General features: G+C 48.2%; 1 protein-coding gene across 1 annotated transcript in view; it reads right to left on the reverse strand.

The window, feature by feature from the left end:
* ttn.1 (titin, tandem duplicate 1) overlaps nt 1-17,736 on the reverse strand; it is a gene marked incomplete in the record, with an annotated part of 218,433 nt that overhangs the window by 31,555 nt on the left and 169,142 nt on the right. Inside the window, 1 exon segment of the mRNA XM_034229211.1 lies at nt 324-17,672. Within this exon segment, the coding sequence (XP_034085102.1) occupies nt 324-17,672 (17,349 nt within the window).

Raw genomic sequence — 17,736 nt, forward strand, 5'->3', positions numbered from 1 at the left:
ACAGCATATAGAGACATTTCTACAGGAAACATTACTTTCCATTTTCAAAAAATCGTACAATTATTTTCCTGTCATTTTCAAATGCCTTATTTCGTAAAATAACAGAACAAAACTCAAAGATATGAGATATTATATTTGTTGGTTTTTAAAGATATAAAACAGAGAAAAGGAGAAAATCCGTTAGCATTTACGTTTCGAGTTAAATAGATTTTTTCAAGTGTCCAAAAATAATCTCCATATTTGAAGGCATGAAAACAACATTTCTGCATGGAAATTATTATTTGCAGCTCTGAACTAAATGCGAAGGACGGTTCATATGTTACCTGTGATCTTGGTTCCAGCCTTGGCCTCCTGAGAGACACCCAAACCGTGCTCGTTCTCCCCGATGACTCTGAAGTAGTACATGGCGCCCTCTTGCAGGTCCTCCACCTTGTATGTTAGCACGTGGCAGTTGCTGGTCACAGTGACCCAAGCCTTCTTACTGGCCTCTCGTTTTTCAACATAGTAGGCCTTCACCGCGTCCCCACCATCGTTCTCTGGAGCTTCCCAGTTGAGGGTCGCAGAGTCCCTGGTAACTGCTGACACTTTGACATTGACCGGGGGTCCAGGAGAGTCCAGCACCTTGACCACCATGGGCAATGTTGCTGTTCCCAGCGAGGATTCAATAGTAACGCAGTATTCGCCCGAGTCATTCCTGGTGGCCTTCTCGAGGGTGAGTGAAGTACTGGACTCTGTGGATTCAATGGTTCCTCTGATCTTCAGATCAACACCCTCCTTGGCCCACGCCACTGACGGCACAGGTTTGCCCTTGAATGGTACCTTGAGAGTGAATGCTGTTCCATGCTTGACCATGAGTACTTTACGCAGCTCAATGTCAACGTCAAACGATGGCTCTGTGGTTCTGTCCATGGCTGTAGCCGGATCTGAGCACAGGCTGCATGTACTGCTGCCAACTTTGTTTATTGCCTTGACACAGAATTCATATTCTGTATCTGTCTTCAGTCCGCTGATGGTGAACTCCAAGCTCTTGGTAAGAGGGATGGCTTCAACCCATCTTGCCAGTTCCTCTGGGGATTCAGGTACCTCCTCTTCCTCCTCCTCCTCCTCCTCCTCATATTCTTCCTCCTCTTCTTCTGGAACCTCTGGCTCTGGTTTGTGGACGTACTCTCTGTATTCTACAGTGTATCCCAGGACAGGAGCACCGCCATCATCTCGTGGTGGTTTCCAGACGATGGACACACTGTCCTTATTTGAAGTCACCGTCTTCGGCTTGGTTGGGCGAGAGGGAACAACCAGAGCATCCAAGGCTCTGAATGTGGCGGATTGTTCACTGGGAGGACTCAGACCAGCAGCGTTTTCAGCTAAGACTCTGAAGTCGTACTCACAACCCTTGCGCAGTTTGGTTCCTACTGTGGTACATTCAACAACTAGATCTCTGTTCACACGGACCCAACGCATGCCGGTCTTCTCACGGCGCTCAATCACGTATCCAGTGATGGGACTGCCTCCATTGCTGACTGGCTTGCACCAGGAGAGGGTCATTGTAGTTCCAGTAATGTCAGTGACATCCACACCAGTTGGAGCAGAGGCAAATGTGTATGGATCTGTAATCATCACAGCATCACTGTCCAGAGTCTCTCCACGGCCGTGCTTGTTGACGGCCAAAACCCTGAAGATGTATTCATTGCCCTTGAGCAGTCCTGTGACTTTGAGGTATGTTTTTGTGACGTCCCCCTCCACCACTGTCCAGGCCAAACGGCTGGTCTCACGCTTCTCAACAACATAATGCGTGATGTCAGCCCCGCCGGCTTCCTGAGGAGGACCCCAGGACAGAACGCATGACTCCGCTGTGAGACCTGTGATCTGCAGAGGTCCTGCTGCCGGTCCAGGCTTATCCAGAATCACACAGTGTATTGGCACGGCGACTGTGCCACCAATATTCTTCAGAGTGAGAACATACTGCCCAGAATCTCTTCTGACGCTGTCCTTCACAATGAGGCTAGTGCTGGTATCTGTTGAAACAATCTGGATCCTGGCTCTCAGCTCAATCTCTTTGCCATCCTTGGTCCAGGAAATGACAGGGGCGGGACGTCCAGCAAGGTCAGCGTTAATCTTCAGAGTCTCTCCTGCTTTCACAAGCAATGATTCTCTGTACTTGACATCAATCATTATTCTTGGTGGATCCACATCTGCCTTGACAGTGATGGGACCGGTGGTGTCTGACGGTCCACTGAACAATCCAGCTGCATTCTTAGCAATGACCCGGAAGTCATACTGGCTGTCCTCTGTAAGGCCTGTCGCGTCATAGTGGGTCTCAGGCACATTGGTGAAGTTGCATCTGGTCCAGCGTCCTTCTGGAAGATCTCTGCGCTCAATGCTGTAGCCAGTAACCTTGGCTCCTCCATCATACTCTGGCTTCTCCCAGGACAAGGTGACAGATGTTCGGGTGACAGCAGTGACCTCAGGTGTGCCGGGAGGATCACATGGATCTCTGGCTGCTACAGCTTCACAGGCCTTGCTGACTTTACCAATGCCAGCAATATTTTCAGCATAGACACGGTACTCATACATCATGCCTTCTTCAATGCCATTGACTTTGTATTCTGTTTCTTTGATCATTACTCTATTCAACTTTGACCAAATGATGCTAGTGCGCTCTTTCCTCTCCAGGTGGTAGCCCACAACAGGGCTGCCGCCGTCATTGACTGGCTCATTCCAGGTCACCAGCATGTAGGACTTGGTGGCCAACTTCACAATAGGTGTAGAGGGAGGTCCAGGCTGTTTGAAGTCGTACTGAGCAGTGATTCCCGGGGTATCCAGATATCCACTCTTGCCATAACGGTTGACAGCATAGATGCGGAATTGGTATTCTGCTCCATGTGTCAGGCGGCCAGCCTTGAAAGATGTTCTAGCAACATTACTTGCGACCATCTGCCATTCTTGTGTGTTTGTGTCTCTCTTCTCTACAATGTAGTTACTGATGGAGCAGCCACCATCATACTCTGGTAGAGACCAGGACAGTGTGATGCTGTCTGATGTCACTGCATCCAACTTAAAGGCTTTAGGTGGACTTGGTTTATCAAGGACAACCACTCCAATGTCTGCTGTGACAGTTCCTCCTGTGTTTGCAAGGGTGATCTCATACTTGCCAACATGTTCTCTGCAAGCTTCTTTGAGGATAATTTTGGATGAGGTTGCGGTGTTCAGGATGGTCACTGCCGATGTTTGCTTCAAAGGAAGGCCGTCCTTCTTCCAGGATACAACAGGCTTGGGTCTGCCTCTCACTGGAACCTCGAGGGTGAGGTCGCCTCCAGCCTTCACACTGTATGTGTTAAACAGTAAGTGGAGGGATGGTTCAATTGCAACATCCTTTGCAACCACAGGTAAGCCAAGATCCTTTGGCTCGCTCTTTCCCTTTTCATTGATTGCAATCACTCTGAATAGATAGACTTCATTAGGACTCAGATTAGGAACAGTGGCTTCAGTCACCTTGACCGTGCACGCTGTGCCCCATTTATCTCCACTCTTAGGCTTGAATTCTACATTATAGCAGATTACTTTGCTTCCACCATCATGAGCAGGTTTGTCCCATACCAGAGTCACACTGGTCTTAGTCTGATCTACAAGAGTAACCTTGTTCGGTGGCAGCGGTACCTCAGACACCTTGATTTCTTTGGTTTCTACCGCCTGTCCCTGGCCATATTTATTAACGGCACAGACTCTGAAGTAGAAAATGCCACCTTCAGGCAATTCCTCAATCTTGAATGAGTTTGTCAAGCAGTTACTGGTGACAGTAGTGTATGCCTTCCTGACAGACTCTCTCTTCTCAACAATGTAGTTTGTGATTTTAGAGCCTCCATCAGTGAGGGGTGTATCCCAGGCAAGAGTCACTGAATCCTTCTTGAGCTCCTTAACTGCGAAGCTTTGTGGTGCACTCGGTGTGTCTAGAATTCTCACTGCAACAATGGCAGACTTTTCACCACTGCTGTTCTCCAGTGTCAGTGAGTATTTTCCACTGTCAAAGCGATTAACATTGTCAATGACAAGCATGGTGTAAGAGCTGGTGGTGTCAATAGCAGCACGGTCGGTGAGGGCACCATCAACCTTCTCCCACTTCACGGAAGGTTCAGGCCGTCCTCTAATGGCAACAAAAAGACGCAGAGTTCCTCCTGCACGGACCGAAACCACCTTTCTGAGATCAGCGTCCAGCTCAATCTCTGGTGCTTCCACCCGGTCAGAAGTGACCACAGTACCGTGGACGCTAGCAGCCTCGCCCACTCCCTCTGAGTTGATGGCACAGACACGGAACTGGTACTCTCCACCTTCCTTCACGTCTGTGATAGTGAGCTTAGTGGCTTGTGTGCCAGTGGGTGGAGTGCACATGGTCCATTCCTTTACAACTGGTGCCTCTATGGCTGGCGCTACTTCTGCCTCCTCGTCTTCTTCAGGCTCTGGTGTGTACTCCCGCATTTCCACAATGTAACCCTTTACGTAGGCACCACCATCAAAGTCAGATTTGCCCCAGGTCAGGGACACAGAAGACTTGGTGTAGTCTGTCACCTTAGGATGATGTGGAGGTCCAGGTGGTGTGAGGGAATCACAAGCTCTGTAGAGCAGGGACAACTCACTGAGGTCTCCCATTCCAGCCTCGTTCTCAGATGCAACACGGAACTCGTAGAAGTGGTCCATCATCAGACCCGTGACCTTGAAGTGGTTGTCGGTCAGCTTTTGTCTGTTGCATTTTGTCCACCTTACACTATCCTTGTCACGCTTTTCAAGGTGGAAGGTGTCAATTTCAGCTCCACCACTCTGCTCTGGAGGAGTCCAAGTCAGAACAATAGAGTCCTTTGTAATCTGACTTCCTTCTGGAGTTCCAGGAGCACTGGGGGGCTTGTAAGGATTGCGTGCAATGATGGGTTCACTCTCAAGACAATCTCCAACACCATATTTGTTGACTGCCTTGACTCTGAAAATGTATTCATTTCCAGTGAGCAGATTTTTTAGTTTATAGAATGTACCCTTAACACTCTGTGCAGCTACTGTCCAGGACAACCTGCTGGTCTCTCTCTTCTCCAAGATATAGTGAGTGATGCTAGCCCCACCATCTAGAGTTGGTTCAGACCAAGCCAGGGTGCACCTGTCAGACATGATACCTGTCACTGTCATGGGTCCAGGGGGTGGACCTGGTTTATCAAGGACTTTGACGGTGATAGGGAAGGTTTTTGTGCCGCCTGGATTTTTGAGGACGAGGTCATAGTGGCCACTGTCAAGCTTGGTGACATCTTTAATCGTAATGGCTGTACGTTTCTGTGTAGTCTTCACTTCAATGCGCAGGGCTTTTGTTATTTCCTTACCCTCTTTTAGCCAGGCAACATCAGGAATTGGTTTTCCATATATGTCTGCATCAAGAACCAAGTGTTCACCTGCATTGATAACAATGGCATCCTTGTATTTGGGATCCATTGAGGCCCTTGGTGGTTCAATTTCATCAGTAGCAGTAATAGGTCCAGAGCTGTCGGATGGCTCGCTGAAGACTCCGGCTGCATTTCTTGCAGTAACTCTAAATTCATATTGCTCGCTCTCAGTCAGGCCAGTGACCGTGTACTCAGTTTCCACTATATTTGTGAAATTAGCTCTGACCCAGCGCTTCTCATCGGAGGCAAGATCTTTCCTTTCCACAATATATCCATTCACTTTGCTGCCACCATCATACTCAGGCTTGGTCCACTGAATCTTTATTATGGTCTTAGAGATAGAAACAACTTCAGGAGCACCAGGAGGATCACATGGGTCACGAGCAACAAAGGACTCAGACGCTTTACTGCATCTGCCAATGCCAACAATATTTTCACCATACACTCTGAATTCATATCCAATACCCTCCTCAAGATTGCTGATCTTGAACTGAGTATCAGTGATAAGAGTCTTGTTCAGTTTGTTCCACATGATGCTGCTTCTCTCCTTGCTTTCTAGATGGTACCCAATGACTGTACTTCCACCATCATTGACAGGCTCATTCCACTCAATGATCATCATTTCCTTTGTTGCAGATTGCACACCTGGTGTTCCTGGAGGCCCTGGTGGTTTGTATGGATATTGAACCACGATGGACTTTGAATCCAGGGATGAACCCTTTCCATATCTGTTTTCAGCTATGATTCTGAACTGGTATTCTGCACCAGTCTTCAGCTTAGGGATCTTTATTGCTGTTCTTGCAAGCTGTGTGGTGACTGACTGCCATGTTTGGGTGGTGGTGTCTCTCTTTTCCACGATATAGCTCTTTACCTGGCATCCACCCATGTACTCTGGTGGATCCCATGCGAGGTGGACAAAGGTGTTGCTCACTTCTACAACCTTCACCGGACCTTTAGGAGGATCAGGCTTGTCAAGGACAATTATAGACAAATCCTGATTGATGGTGTTGACATTATTGCTTGCTTTGATGGAATATCTGCCAAAGTCCTCCTTGCATGCTTCAGTAATTTTAATTCCAATTATTGTTGGTGTGTTTATCACATTGACTCTAGATGTCACACCCAAAGGCAGACCGTCCTTGGTCCAGGATACTTGAGGTTTGGGTCTGCCAAGCAACGGGAACTCCAACCTCAGGTCTTTTCCAGCTAACACACTGTAGGTGTTGAATTGCATCTTAATGCTTGGCTCCATGGTCATGTCACTGGCAACAATGGGCGCAGCAAGAGCAATTGGCTCACTCTTTCCCTTCTCATTGTAAGCAATGACCTGGAAAAAGTATTCTGCTCCTGATGTGAGGCCTTTGACTGTTCCGTCACATGTCTTTGTATTTGTTGCGACTCCCCACTTGTCTGTACCCTTGGGTTGCATCTCAATCAGGTAGCCACCTATTCTACTGCCTCCATCATGCTCAGGCTTCTCCCAGGCCAGAGAGACTGTGGCTTTGGTGACATCAGTGATAGAGATTTTTCCAACAGGCATTGGTACCTCGGAGGCCTTGAAAGCTGCCTTTGTTTCTATAGACGAGCCAGTTCCGAAATCATTCTCAGCCATGACTCTGAAGTAGTACAAGGCACCTTCAATCAAGTTGTCCACTTTGAAGGTTGTTGATGTGCATTTTGTTGATACATTTGCATATGCCTTTCTGGTTGATTCACGTTTGTCGATGACATAGTTCTTGATTTTGTAACCTCCATCAATCAGTGGGGCCTCCCATACAAGAGTGACAGAGTCCTTTCTAATGTCTTGAACAGCAAGTTTCAGTGGGGCGCTGGGTGTATCCAGGACTTTAACCGAAACAATCTCAGACACAGTCCCACTGCTGTTGGTCAGACTCAAGGAGTATTTTCCAGAGTCATTCCTGTCACATGAGTCAATGGACAACTGTGTGAAGTTCAGAGCTTTCTCAACCACCGCTTTTTCAGTCAAGTCTCCCTCATCCTTAGTCCACTTAACCTCAGGTGTTGGCCTGCCCTTGAATGGAATATGGATTCTAACAGATCCACCAGCTTTCACGATGATGCCCTTCCTTAGCTCTGAGTCGAGCATGATTAGAGGTGGCTCCACCCTTTCCTCTGGTTTGGCTGTTCCAGAAAGAGATGCTGGCTCACCAACTCCCAGTTTGTTCAGAGCACACACCTGGATTTTGTATTCCTGACCCTCAGTCAGTTTGGTAATTTCATATTTGTTGACACGCAGGCCAGTAGGGGGAGTAACCATGGTCCATTCTTCCTCTTCAGCCTTGCAGACTTCAACAATATATCCTTGGATTTCACTGCCACCATCAGACAGTGGCTTACCCCAGGACACTGAAATAGAGCTCTTTGTGGAGTCACTTACATTCACATATGCCGGTGCACCAGGTTTGTACTTGGGGTCACTGGCCTTGTAGTATGGAGTTGGGAGGCTTGGCACTCCTGCTCCAACAACATTCTCAGCTGTGACTCTGAACTCATATTCATGGCCAGAGGTTAGGCCTGTAACTCTGAAGGACAGATCAGTGACCTTCTGACGGTTGCATCTAGTCCACTTGATTCCCTGCCGGTCCTTCTTTTCAACAATGTAATTGGTAATCTCACTGCCTCCTTCGGTGTCAGGAGCTAACCAAGAGACGGTCATGCCATCATGTGCAATGTTGGTTACTTCCTCCATGTGAGGTTGACCAGGAGCAATAAATGGAGTCTTCATAATGGCTGCACTAGACAGCAGTGGTTCACTGATACCATAACCGTTAACTGCCATGACACGGAACATGTACTCATTGCCTTCCAGTAAATTGGTGACTTTGAAGCATGTGTGTTCACAGCTGTTAGAAACAATAGTCCAAGCGAGGCGGCTGGTCTCTCTTCTCTCGATGAGATAGTTTTTAATAGGACTACCTCCATCATGTAGAGGGGCACGCCAGGCCAGTGTGCATCTATCTTCAGCTACTCCCGCGATGTGAAGGGGTCCTTCACATTGGCTGGGCCTGTCCAGCACCACCACCTTGAATGGAACAGTTTCACTGCCAGCGCAGTTTGTCAGCTGGAGAGTGTAATCTCCACCATCAACTCTGATAGAGTCCTTAATTACAATCATAGCATGGTTTTCTGTGTTCTTTATTTCCAGTCTGAGTGTATTCTCGATTGGTTTTTCACCCTTGAACCACTGGATTGTAGGGGCTGGCTTGCCAGAGACATCTGCATCCAGCTTGAATGTCTCTCCGGCATTGATGATGATGGTCTTGGTGAATGCAGGGTCGATGGAGAATTTGGGCGCCTTAAACTCGTCACTTACAGTGATCGGTCCACTGTTGTAGGATGGCTTACTGACGGTGCCTACAGCATTTTTGGCAATGACTCTAAAGTCATACTGGGCATTTTCAGTCAGACCAGTGACAGTGAACTTGGTCTCAATCACATTAGTGAAGTTTGCCCTTACCCACCTGCCCTCTGGCAGATCACGCCTCTCCACGGTATAGCCGGTGATATTACTGCCACCATCATATTCTGGTTTAGTCCATTGGATGATGATGGTGTCTTTGGTCACATGGATGGCTTCTGGTGTGCCAGGAGGATCACATGGGTCACGTGCAACACAGCCCTCTGAGAGCTTACTGCACCTTCCAATGCCAACAATATTCTCAGCATAAACTCTGTATTCATATTCAATACTCTCCTCCAAGGGGTAACTCTTGAAAATAGGCTCATGGATTAGTGTCTTGTTGATCTTGATCCAGAGAATACTGTTCCGCTCTTTCCTCTCAAGATGGTATCCAAGGACAGGGCTGCCTCCATCTACGACAGGCTCGTTCCACTCAACAATCTGGTGGTCCCGAGAGAGGGAGGAGACGAAGGGGGTGCCTGATGGACCTGGCTCTTTGTATGGGTACTTAGCGACCACGGCGGGTGAATCCAGACCGTGACTCTTGCCGTAGCGGTTCTGGGCAATGATCCTGAACTGGTACTCAGATCCAGTCTTCAGTCTAGGCACTTTGATGGTGGTTCTTGCCCAGTTGTTGCTCACATTTTCCCAAGATGTGGTAGTAGTATCTCTCTTCTGTACAATGTAGTTTGAAATCTCGCAGCCACCATTGTGTTTTGGTGGATCCCATGAAAGAGTGATACTCTGTGTTGTAATTTCATCAAACCTCACAGGGCCAGATGGAGGGCCGGGTTTGTCAAGTACAATGATTTCAAGGGATGTGTCCTTCTTTCCTGCTGAGTTAACAAGATTTATACTGTACATGCCACCATCATCACCAGCGGCCTCCTTAATGCTCAGTGTTGTATGTGTTGGTGAGTTGAGAATGTTGACTCTGGTAGTGAACTTCAAAGAAGCCCCATCTTTACTCCATAAGACTTTTGGTTTGGGTCGTCCATAGATGGGAACGTCAACATTTAGGTCTTTGCCCACAAGGACACTGTAGCTGCTGAATGCTGGTCGAACTTCAGGCTCAAAGACTAGATCTGTGGTCATCACTGGACCAGAAAGGACTTTGGGGTCACTTTTTCCCTTATCGTTGATTGCTGTGACTCTGAACAGATACTCATCTCCAGGGTTCAGTTTGGTAACAGTAGTCTCCATTGTCTTAAATGTGTTAACACCATTCCACTTCTCCTGGCCCTTGAGCTGCACTTCAAGCAGATAATGAATCACTCTGCTGCCACCATCATACTCTGGCTTCTCCCAGGCCAGAGAGATACTTGTTTTGGTCTGATCTGTAACAATCAAGTTCTTTGGAGTCTGGGGCACCTCTGAGACCTTAAGAGGGTCAACAGTTGTGGCAGGCAGGCCGACACCATGTCCGTTCTCAGCAAGGACTCGGAAGTAGTAACTGCAGCCCTCCTGGAGCGGCTCAATCTTCCACGAAAGCTTGTGACAATTTGTTGCAACTGCAGCATATGTCTTACGTGTACTTTCTCTCTTTTCAATAACATAATTCTTGATCTTGGACCCGCCATCCAACAGAGGTGGCTCCCATTCCAGTGTGACTGACTGGTTTGTAATTTCTTTCACTTTCAAAGCAACGGGAGCACTAGGTGTGTCGAGAACACGGACAACAACAAATGCAGATTTGGTTCCGCTGGCGTTCTCTGCAGTGATGGTGTATTTTCCACTGTCATTTCTGCTCATCTTGTCGATGACAAGGGATGAGTAACTGCTGGTCACCTCGACCTGAGCCGTCTCCTTAAGTGCAGCTTCATCTTTGTCCCAAGTGATGGTAGGAGTGGGCCTTCCCTTGATGGGTATGAACAGTCTAAGGGAAGCTCCAGCTTTAATGGTCACAATCTTTCTCAGTTCTGCGTCAATGTCAAGGTCTGGCTCCTCTGCCCTGTCCTGTGCAACGACAGCTCCAGAGACATCAGCAGGCTCACCAACTCCAACTTTGTTAATAGCACAAACTCTAAACTTGTATGCCTGGTTTTCCTTCAGGTTTGCAACTTCATACTTTGTCTTCTTGATACCAGTGGCTGGTGTGCACATTGTCCATTGCTCGGCAGGGGCATCTGTGGCAGTGGCCGCAGCAGGGGCCTCAGCAGGAGCCTCAGCAGGAGCCTCCGTTGGCAATGCTGACTCTGTGGTGGTGCAGCACTCAACAATGTATCCCTCAATGGCACAGCCTCCATCACAGGCAGGCTTGCTCCATGACAGGAACACTGATGTTCTAGATGTGTCCGTCACCTTTGGATTGTGTGGTGGGCCGGGCCTGAAGATGGGATCGAGAGATCTGAAGTAAACAGTCGGGGAGCTTGGCTCTCCAGCACCTACAGCATTCTCAGCTGCAACTCTGAATTCATAACAATGGCCTTCCAAGAGTCCAGGGACCTTGAAAGTCAAGTCAGTGACTGTTTTCCTGTTGCATCTGGTCCATCTGACACCTTCCTTGTCATGTTTCTCAATTATGTATCCGGTGATAGGACTGCCTCCATCCTCAGAAGGAGCCTCCCAGGTCAGCATCATCGAATCTTTTCTAATATCTGAAACTTCCAAGCTCTTTGGTGTTCCAGGAGCTGCATATGGTTCCTTGATTGTGACAGCATCAGATTCCAGTGGTGCACCAACCCCATACTGGTTGACAGCATGGACTCTGAAGATGTACTCGTTTCCTTCCAGCAGCTTAGTAATCTTCAAAAAGATGGTCTCCACATTTGAGTCGACAACAGTCCAGACTAGCCTGCTTGTCTCTCTCCTCTTCACAATGTAGTGAGAGATCTTGCTGCCACCATCTTGCACTGGAGGTTTCCATGAAAGGCAGCACCGATCTTTGGTTATTCCTGTTATTACAAGAGGTCCCTGTGGTTCTCCAGGTTTATCTAGAACAACAACATTGACCTCTACTGCTTTTTCTCCTCCTGGATTCTTCAGCAGCAGAATGTATTGGCCTCCATCTGTAAGTTTGGCTTCCTTGAAAGATATATAAGCTTTGGTGGGTGTGTTCTTAATTTCTCTATGAATAGTGTTGCCCAGTTCATTCTCTCCCATCATCCATTGGATAGAGGGCAATGGTTTTCCATGAACATCTGCATCAATCTTGAAGTTGTCTCCAGCACTGACCACAATAGTCTTTGTGTATTCTGGGTCTATGCTAACGCGTGGGGGTTCAATATCATCCTTGGCAGTGATGGGGCCAGTGCTGAAAGAGGGCATACTGAAAACACCAGCAGCATTTCTAGCAATAACACGGAACTCATACTGGCTGTCCTGCACAAGTCCAGTTGCAACGTATTCAGTCTCAATGACATTGGTGAAGTTAGCCTTCAGCCAGCGACCTTCAGGAAGCTCCTTCTTTTCCACAATGTAGCCAGTGACCTTTGAACCACCATCATATTCAGGCTTATTCCAAACGATGGTAATGGAGTCCTTTCCGATCTTTGTCGCCTCTGGGGTGCCAGGGGGATCACAAGGATCTCTGGCAATACATCCCTCAGACACTTTGCTCATTTTTCCTATTCCAACAATGTTTTCAGCATAAACTCTGTATTCATACTCCATACCTGATTCCAGATCACTGGTCTTGAAGGTTTGGTCAGTAATCAGAGACTTGTTCAGTTTCACCCACATGATGCTGTTTCTCTCCTTGCGGTCGAGATGGTAGCCTAAGATTGTGCTTCCACCATCATTCACAGGTTCATTCCAGGCCACCACCATGCTGTCTTTGGTGCAGACTGCAATGTTTGGTGTTCCTGGGGGTCCTGGGAGCTTGTATGGGTATTGAGCCACAATACACTCTGAGAGAAGAACAGGGCCTTTTCCATATCTGTTTTCTGCTGTTATTCTAAACTGATACTCAGAGCCAGTCTTCAACCTGCCTGCCTTGATTTTGGTTCTTGCGAGATTTGGAGATACAACCATCCAAGCAGTTGTGGATGTGTCTCTCTTTTCCACAATGTAGTGTTTGATGGTGCAACCACCGTCATAGACTGGTCGGCTCCAGGCGATGGTTACACTTCCAGAAGTTACCTCCTCTACCTTAACGGGGCCGCCAGGCTGACCCGGTTTGTCGAGTACAACAATACCGATGTCTGCTGTTGCCTCTCCTGCTGTGTTCTTTAACGTGATGTGGTACTTTCCAATATCATCTCTAGTAGCTTCTTTTATGTTGAGCTTCAGCATTGTCTCAGTTCCGCCAACGTTAACTCTGGTAGTCCTCTTCAGAGGTTCACCATCTTTAACCCAGGAGACTTCTGCTTTGGGACGTGCCACTATTGGGACTTCTACTGTCAGATTTTCTCCTGCCAACACACTGAATGTGTTGAACATCATTTTGATAGAAGGTGCAATCACAAGATCCTTTAAGATCACAGGCACACCGATTTGACGTGGGTCACTTGTTCCCTTCTCGTTTCTTGCTGCTACACGGAACATGTACTCTTCACCCTCATTGAGTTGTTTAATAGTAGCTTCTGTTTCCTGTACAATGCCAGACGGGTACCACTTATCCTCACCCTTTGGCTGGATCTCAATGACATAACAGCCAACTCTGCTGCCGCCATCGTGCACTGGCTTCTCCCAGGCCAGGGTGACAGTGGTCTTGGTGACATCCTTAAGAGTGATCTTGCCAGGTGGCTGTGGTTTCTCAGACACTTTAACTGATTCACCAGCCTCAATGGGAAGACCAATGCCATATTCATTCTCAGCTAGAACTCTGAAGTAATAGTTGCATCCTTCCAGAAGCTGGCCTACTGTGAAGGTGGTGCTATGGCAGTTAGAGTTAACTGTGGCATATGCTTTCCTTGTGGACTCACGTTTTTCAACAATATAGTTCTTAATCTTAACTCCTCCGTCATTCACTGGTGGCTCCCAGGCAAGAGTGACAGATTCCTTTGTTACAGCAGTAATCTTCAGATTCTGTGGGGCACTTGGTGTGTCAAGCACACGGACCTGGACTGTAACTGTCTTGGAGCCAGACTCGTTTTCAACTGTAAGGTTGTACTTTCCGCTGTCAAATCTATTGACATTTTCAACAACAAGTGACGTGTATGATGTTGTGCTGTCAATGGTTGCCCTCTCCACACGTTCCCCATCTCCCTTGGTCCATGAAGCAGTAGGAGCTGGTCGGCCTCTGATGGGCACAAACAGTCTGAGTGAGCAGCAAGCTCTCAGACTGACCACCTTGCGGAGCTCAGCATCCAAATCAATCTCAGGTGGAAGGAGCCTGTCCTCTGCCTTGGCATTGCCAGGTACAGATGCTGCCTCTCCAATGCCTTCACTGTTGATGGCAGAGATGTTAATCATGTACTCCTGGTTCTCCTTCAGGTTAATAATGGTGAATGAGGTGGCAAGGAGTCCTTCTTTGGGTGTCACAATTGTCCATTCTCCCTCTTCCTCTTTCTCAGATGGGATGCAGGTCTCCACAATGTAGCCAGTGAGATCTGAGCCTCCGTCATACACAGGCTTGTTCCAGGCCACAGTGATCGAGGACTTGGATGTGTCCAAGATTCTGGGGTTGCATGGGGCCCCGGGTGCGTACAGCACATCAGTGGCCTTGTAGAAGGGACTCGAGGCACTTGGCGGGCTCAGTCCGGCAATATTCTCAGCAATAACTCTGAATTCATACTCATGCCCAACGAGAAGGCCTGTTGCCTTGAACTGTAGATCTTTTACCTTCCTCTTGTTGCATTTGACCCAGCGGAGGCCTATCCTGTCTTTCCTTTCAATGCTGTAGTTGGTGATGGGAGTTCCGCCATCACTCTTAGGCGCCTGCCACATAACAAACATTGAATCTTTAGTGATAGCCGTCACCTCAGGATTTTCTGGAGCCTCTGGAACCACATATGGGTTGTCTGCAATGGTGGGTTCTGAATCAAGACACTCGCCAATTCCATACTTGTTCACTGCCATAACTCTGAAGATGTATTCATTTCCTTTGAGCAGCTTGGTCACCTTGTACTGTGTAACTTGCAGGTCTGAAACCACATTGGTCCAAACGAGTCTGCTTGACTCGCGCTTCTGAATCACGTATCCGTCAATCTTGGCACCTCCATCATCTGCAGGTGGAGCCCAGGAGAGTATACAGTTATCAGCGGTAACATCAGACACCTCCAGAGGTCCTCCAGGTGGTCCAGGTCTGTCAAGTACTTTAACCTTAAAAGTGTGCTTAGCAAATCCACCAACATTAGTGGCAGTCAAAACAAATTCTCCTCCATCCGCTCTCATAGAGTCCTTGTTGGTCAGAAGGGTTGTCAGTTCTGTGAATTTGACGGCCAGTTTCATCGTGTTCTCAATGTCCTTTCCATTCTTGGTCCAGACCATGGATGGGGTTGGTTGACCAGCAATGTCAGCATCAAGCTTGAAGGACTCTCCTGCTTTCAGCAGAATAGTATCTTTAAAGATGGCATCAACCATAATGCGTGGCTCAATGATGTCGTCTTTGCAGGTGATTGGGTCTGAGTGATCAGAGGGAACGCTCACTGCCCCGGCTGAGTTTCTGGCTATAACACGGAACTCATAGGAGGCATCCTGAGTCAGTCCGCTGACAGTGAAGGCTGTCTCTGTGATGTTGGTGAAGTTGGCTCTCATCCAGCGGCCAGCAGGCAGTTCCTTCTTCTCCACCGTGTAGCCGGTGATTTTGAAACCACCGTCGTACTCTGGCTTTGCCCACTGAATGGTGATGACATTCTTATTGACAAAGATGGGCTCAGGCATACCTGGAGGGTCCACAGGGTCCAAGGCCAGGATGGCTTCTGAGGCCTTGCTTGGCTTACCAATTCCAGCCATGTTTTCAGCCATGACGCGGAACTCATAGGCAGCACCGTCTTCAAGCCCGATGGTTTTAAAGAGGTTTCCTTTGACAAGAGTCTTGCTGATCTTTTGCCATACGATGCTGCTTCTCTCTTTCCTCTCAACATGATAACCAATCACTTCATTTCCACCATCAACCACAGGCTCATTCCATCCAATGGTGATTGAGTCCTTGGTAAATGCAACAACACCTGGAGTACCTGGAGGACCAGGTACTTTGAATGGATAGGCAGCCACCACAGCATTTGAGGTGATGGGAGGTCCAACACCATATCTGTTCTTAGCCTTGACTCTGAACAGGTACTCTGATCCAGTGGTCAGGCGAATGGCTTTGAACACAGTGCGAATGATAGCAGAGGACAGCTCAGTCCAGGTTTGGGTAGTTGTGTCTCTGATCTCAACCACATAATTGTTGATGGGAACACCTCCGTCATTCTCAGGAGTGTCCCATGCAAAGACACAATAGGTACGAGATATCTCCACAATGTTAATCGGTCCCTTGGGGGGCCCGGGTACATCGTGAACCTTGACAATGATGTTGTCTGTCACAGAGCCAACAATGTTCTTTCCTGTCATGGTGTACAGCCCGCTGTCAGCTCTGTTGCATTCACCAATGCTGAGAATGACAGTAGCAGCGGTAGTTTCCACGCTGGTTCTCTGTGTAAGCTTCAGGGATGCGCCATCCTTTTGCCAACTAATAGTTGGTCTAGGACGTCCCATAACTGGAATTTCAACCTTGATGTCGTCTCCTGCCTTGGCAATGATAGTTTTCTGACATACACCCCGCAGGTCAAACTCAGGCAGGGAGGTAGAGTCCTTGACCTGGATGGATTTGCTCTCATGTGGTGCACTTCTACCAGAGTGGTTGACAGCCATGACACGGAAGAAGTACTCCTCCAACTCATTAAGACTCTTCACTGTGAAGTCCATGGTCTTCACTGCTGTCACGTGTGCCCATTGATCAGTTCCCTTCTTCTTGGCTTCAAGGACATATCCTGTAACTCTGCTTCCACCATCATGCTTGGGCTTGGTCCAAGCCAAGCTCACAGAGTTCTTTGTAATATCAGTAGGGATGATACTCTGTGGAGGCGTTGGTGCCTGTGATGCACGAATTGGATCAGCCGTCTCCACCGACTCACCGATGCCATACTCGTTCTCGGCAGACACTCTGAAGTAGTACTCACAGCCTTCACCCAGGTCACTGATGTTCACTGAGGTGGTTGGGCAATGTGTGATAGCTGTAGCAAAAGCCTTGCGTGTTGATTCTCTCTTTTCAATTATGTAGTTGGTGATTTTGGCTCCACCATCGATCAGAGGCATCTCCCACTGAAGAGTGATGTTGTCCTTTTCAATCTTGAGAGGTTTCAGGTTGAGTGGGGGTCCAGGTGAATCCAGGACTCTCACATTTATATCTGCAGTTTTATTTCCAGCAGAGTTTTCCAGGGTCAGCTCGTATTTACCGGCATCGACCCTTGAGCTCTCAGGGATGATCAGCATTGTGAAGGACTCGGTGCTGTCAACGACTGCCCGCAGGACAGGACCTCCCTCCTTAGTCCAGGCGACAGTGGGCGAAGGACGTCCCTTGATAGGCACAAAGAGGCGGATGGAGCAGCCAGCCCTGACGACCAGGGTTCTTCTCAGCTCCATATCCAGCTCCAAACCAGGTTCGGTTTCACGCTCTACGATCTCCATCAGCTCCAGAGTCTCAGCAGGCTCTCCGGCTCCTTTAGCGTTCACAGCGCTAATTCTGAAGTGGTACTTTGCACCTGTCTCCAGCCCGGGAACAACAAACTCTGTGATCCTCAGTGGAGACGAGGGGGTGTCTCTAACCCATTCTTCTGCCCCTTCCTTCTTGTGCTCAATCACATATCCAGTCACCTCCAGCCCTCCGTTGTCCAGGGGTTTGCCCCAGTTCAGAGTGGCAGTGGTGTTGGTCGTGTCTGTGACTCTTGGATTGACTGGAGGTCCGGGCACATCTGCCAGGGATAAAGTAAGTGGTTAGTGTCTTTAAACAATTATGATGTGCCTTCAAAATAAAAG

This window comes from Gymnodraco acuticeps, unplaced genomic scaffold, assembly GCF_902827175.1.
Source record: "Gymnodraco acuticeps unplaced genomic scaffold, fGymAcu1.1, whole genome shotgun sequence".
In the NCBI taxonomy this organism is placed as follows: domain Eukaryota; kingdom Metazoa; phylum Chordata; class Actinopteri; order Perciformes; family Bathydraconidae; genus Gymnodraco; species Gymnodraco acuticeps.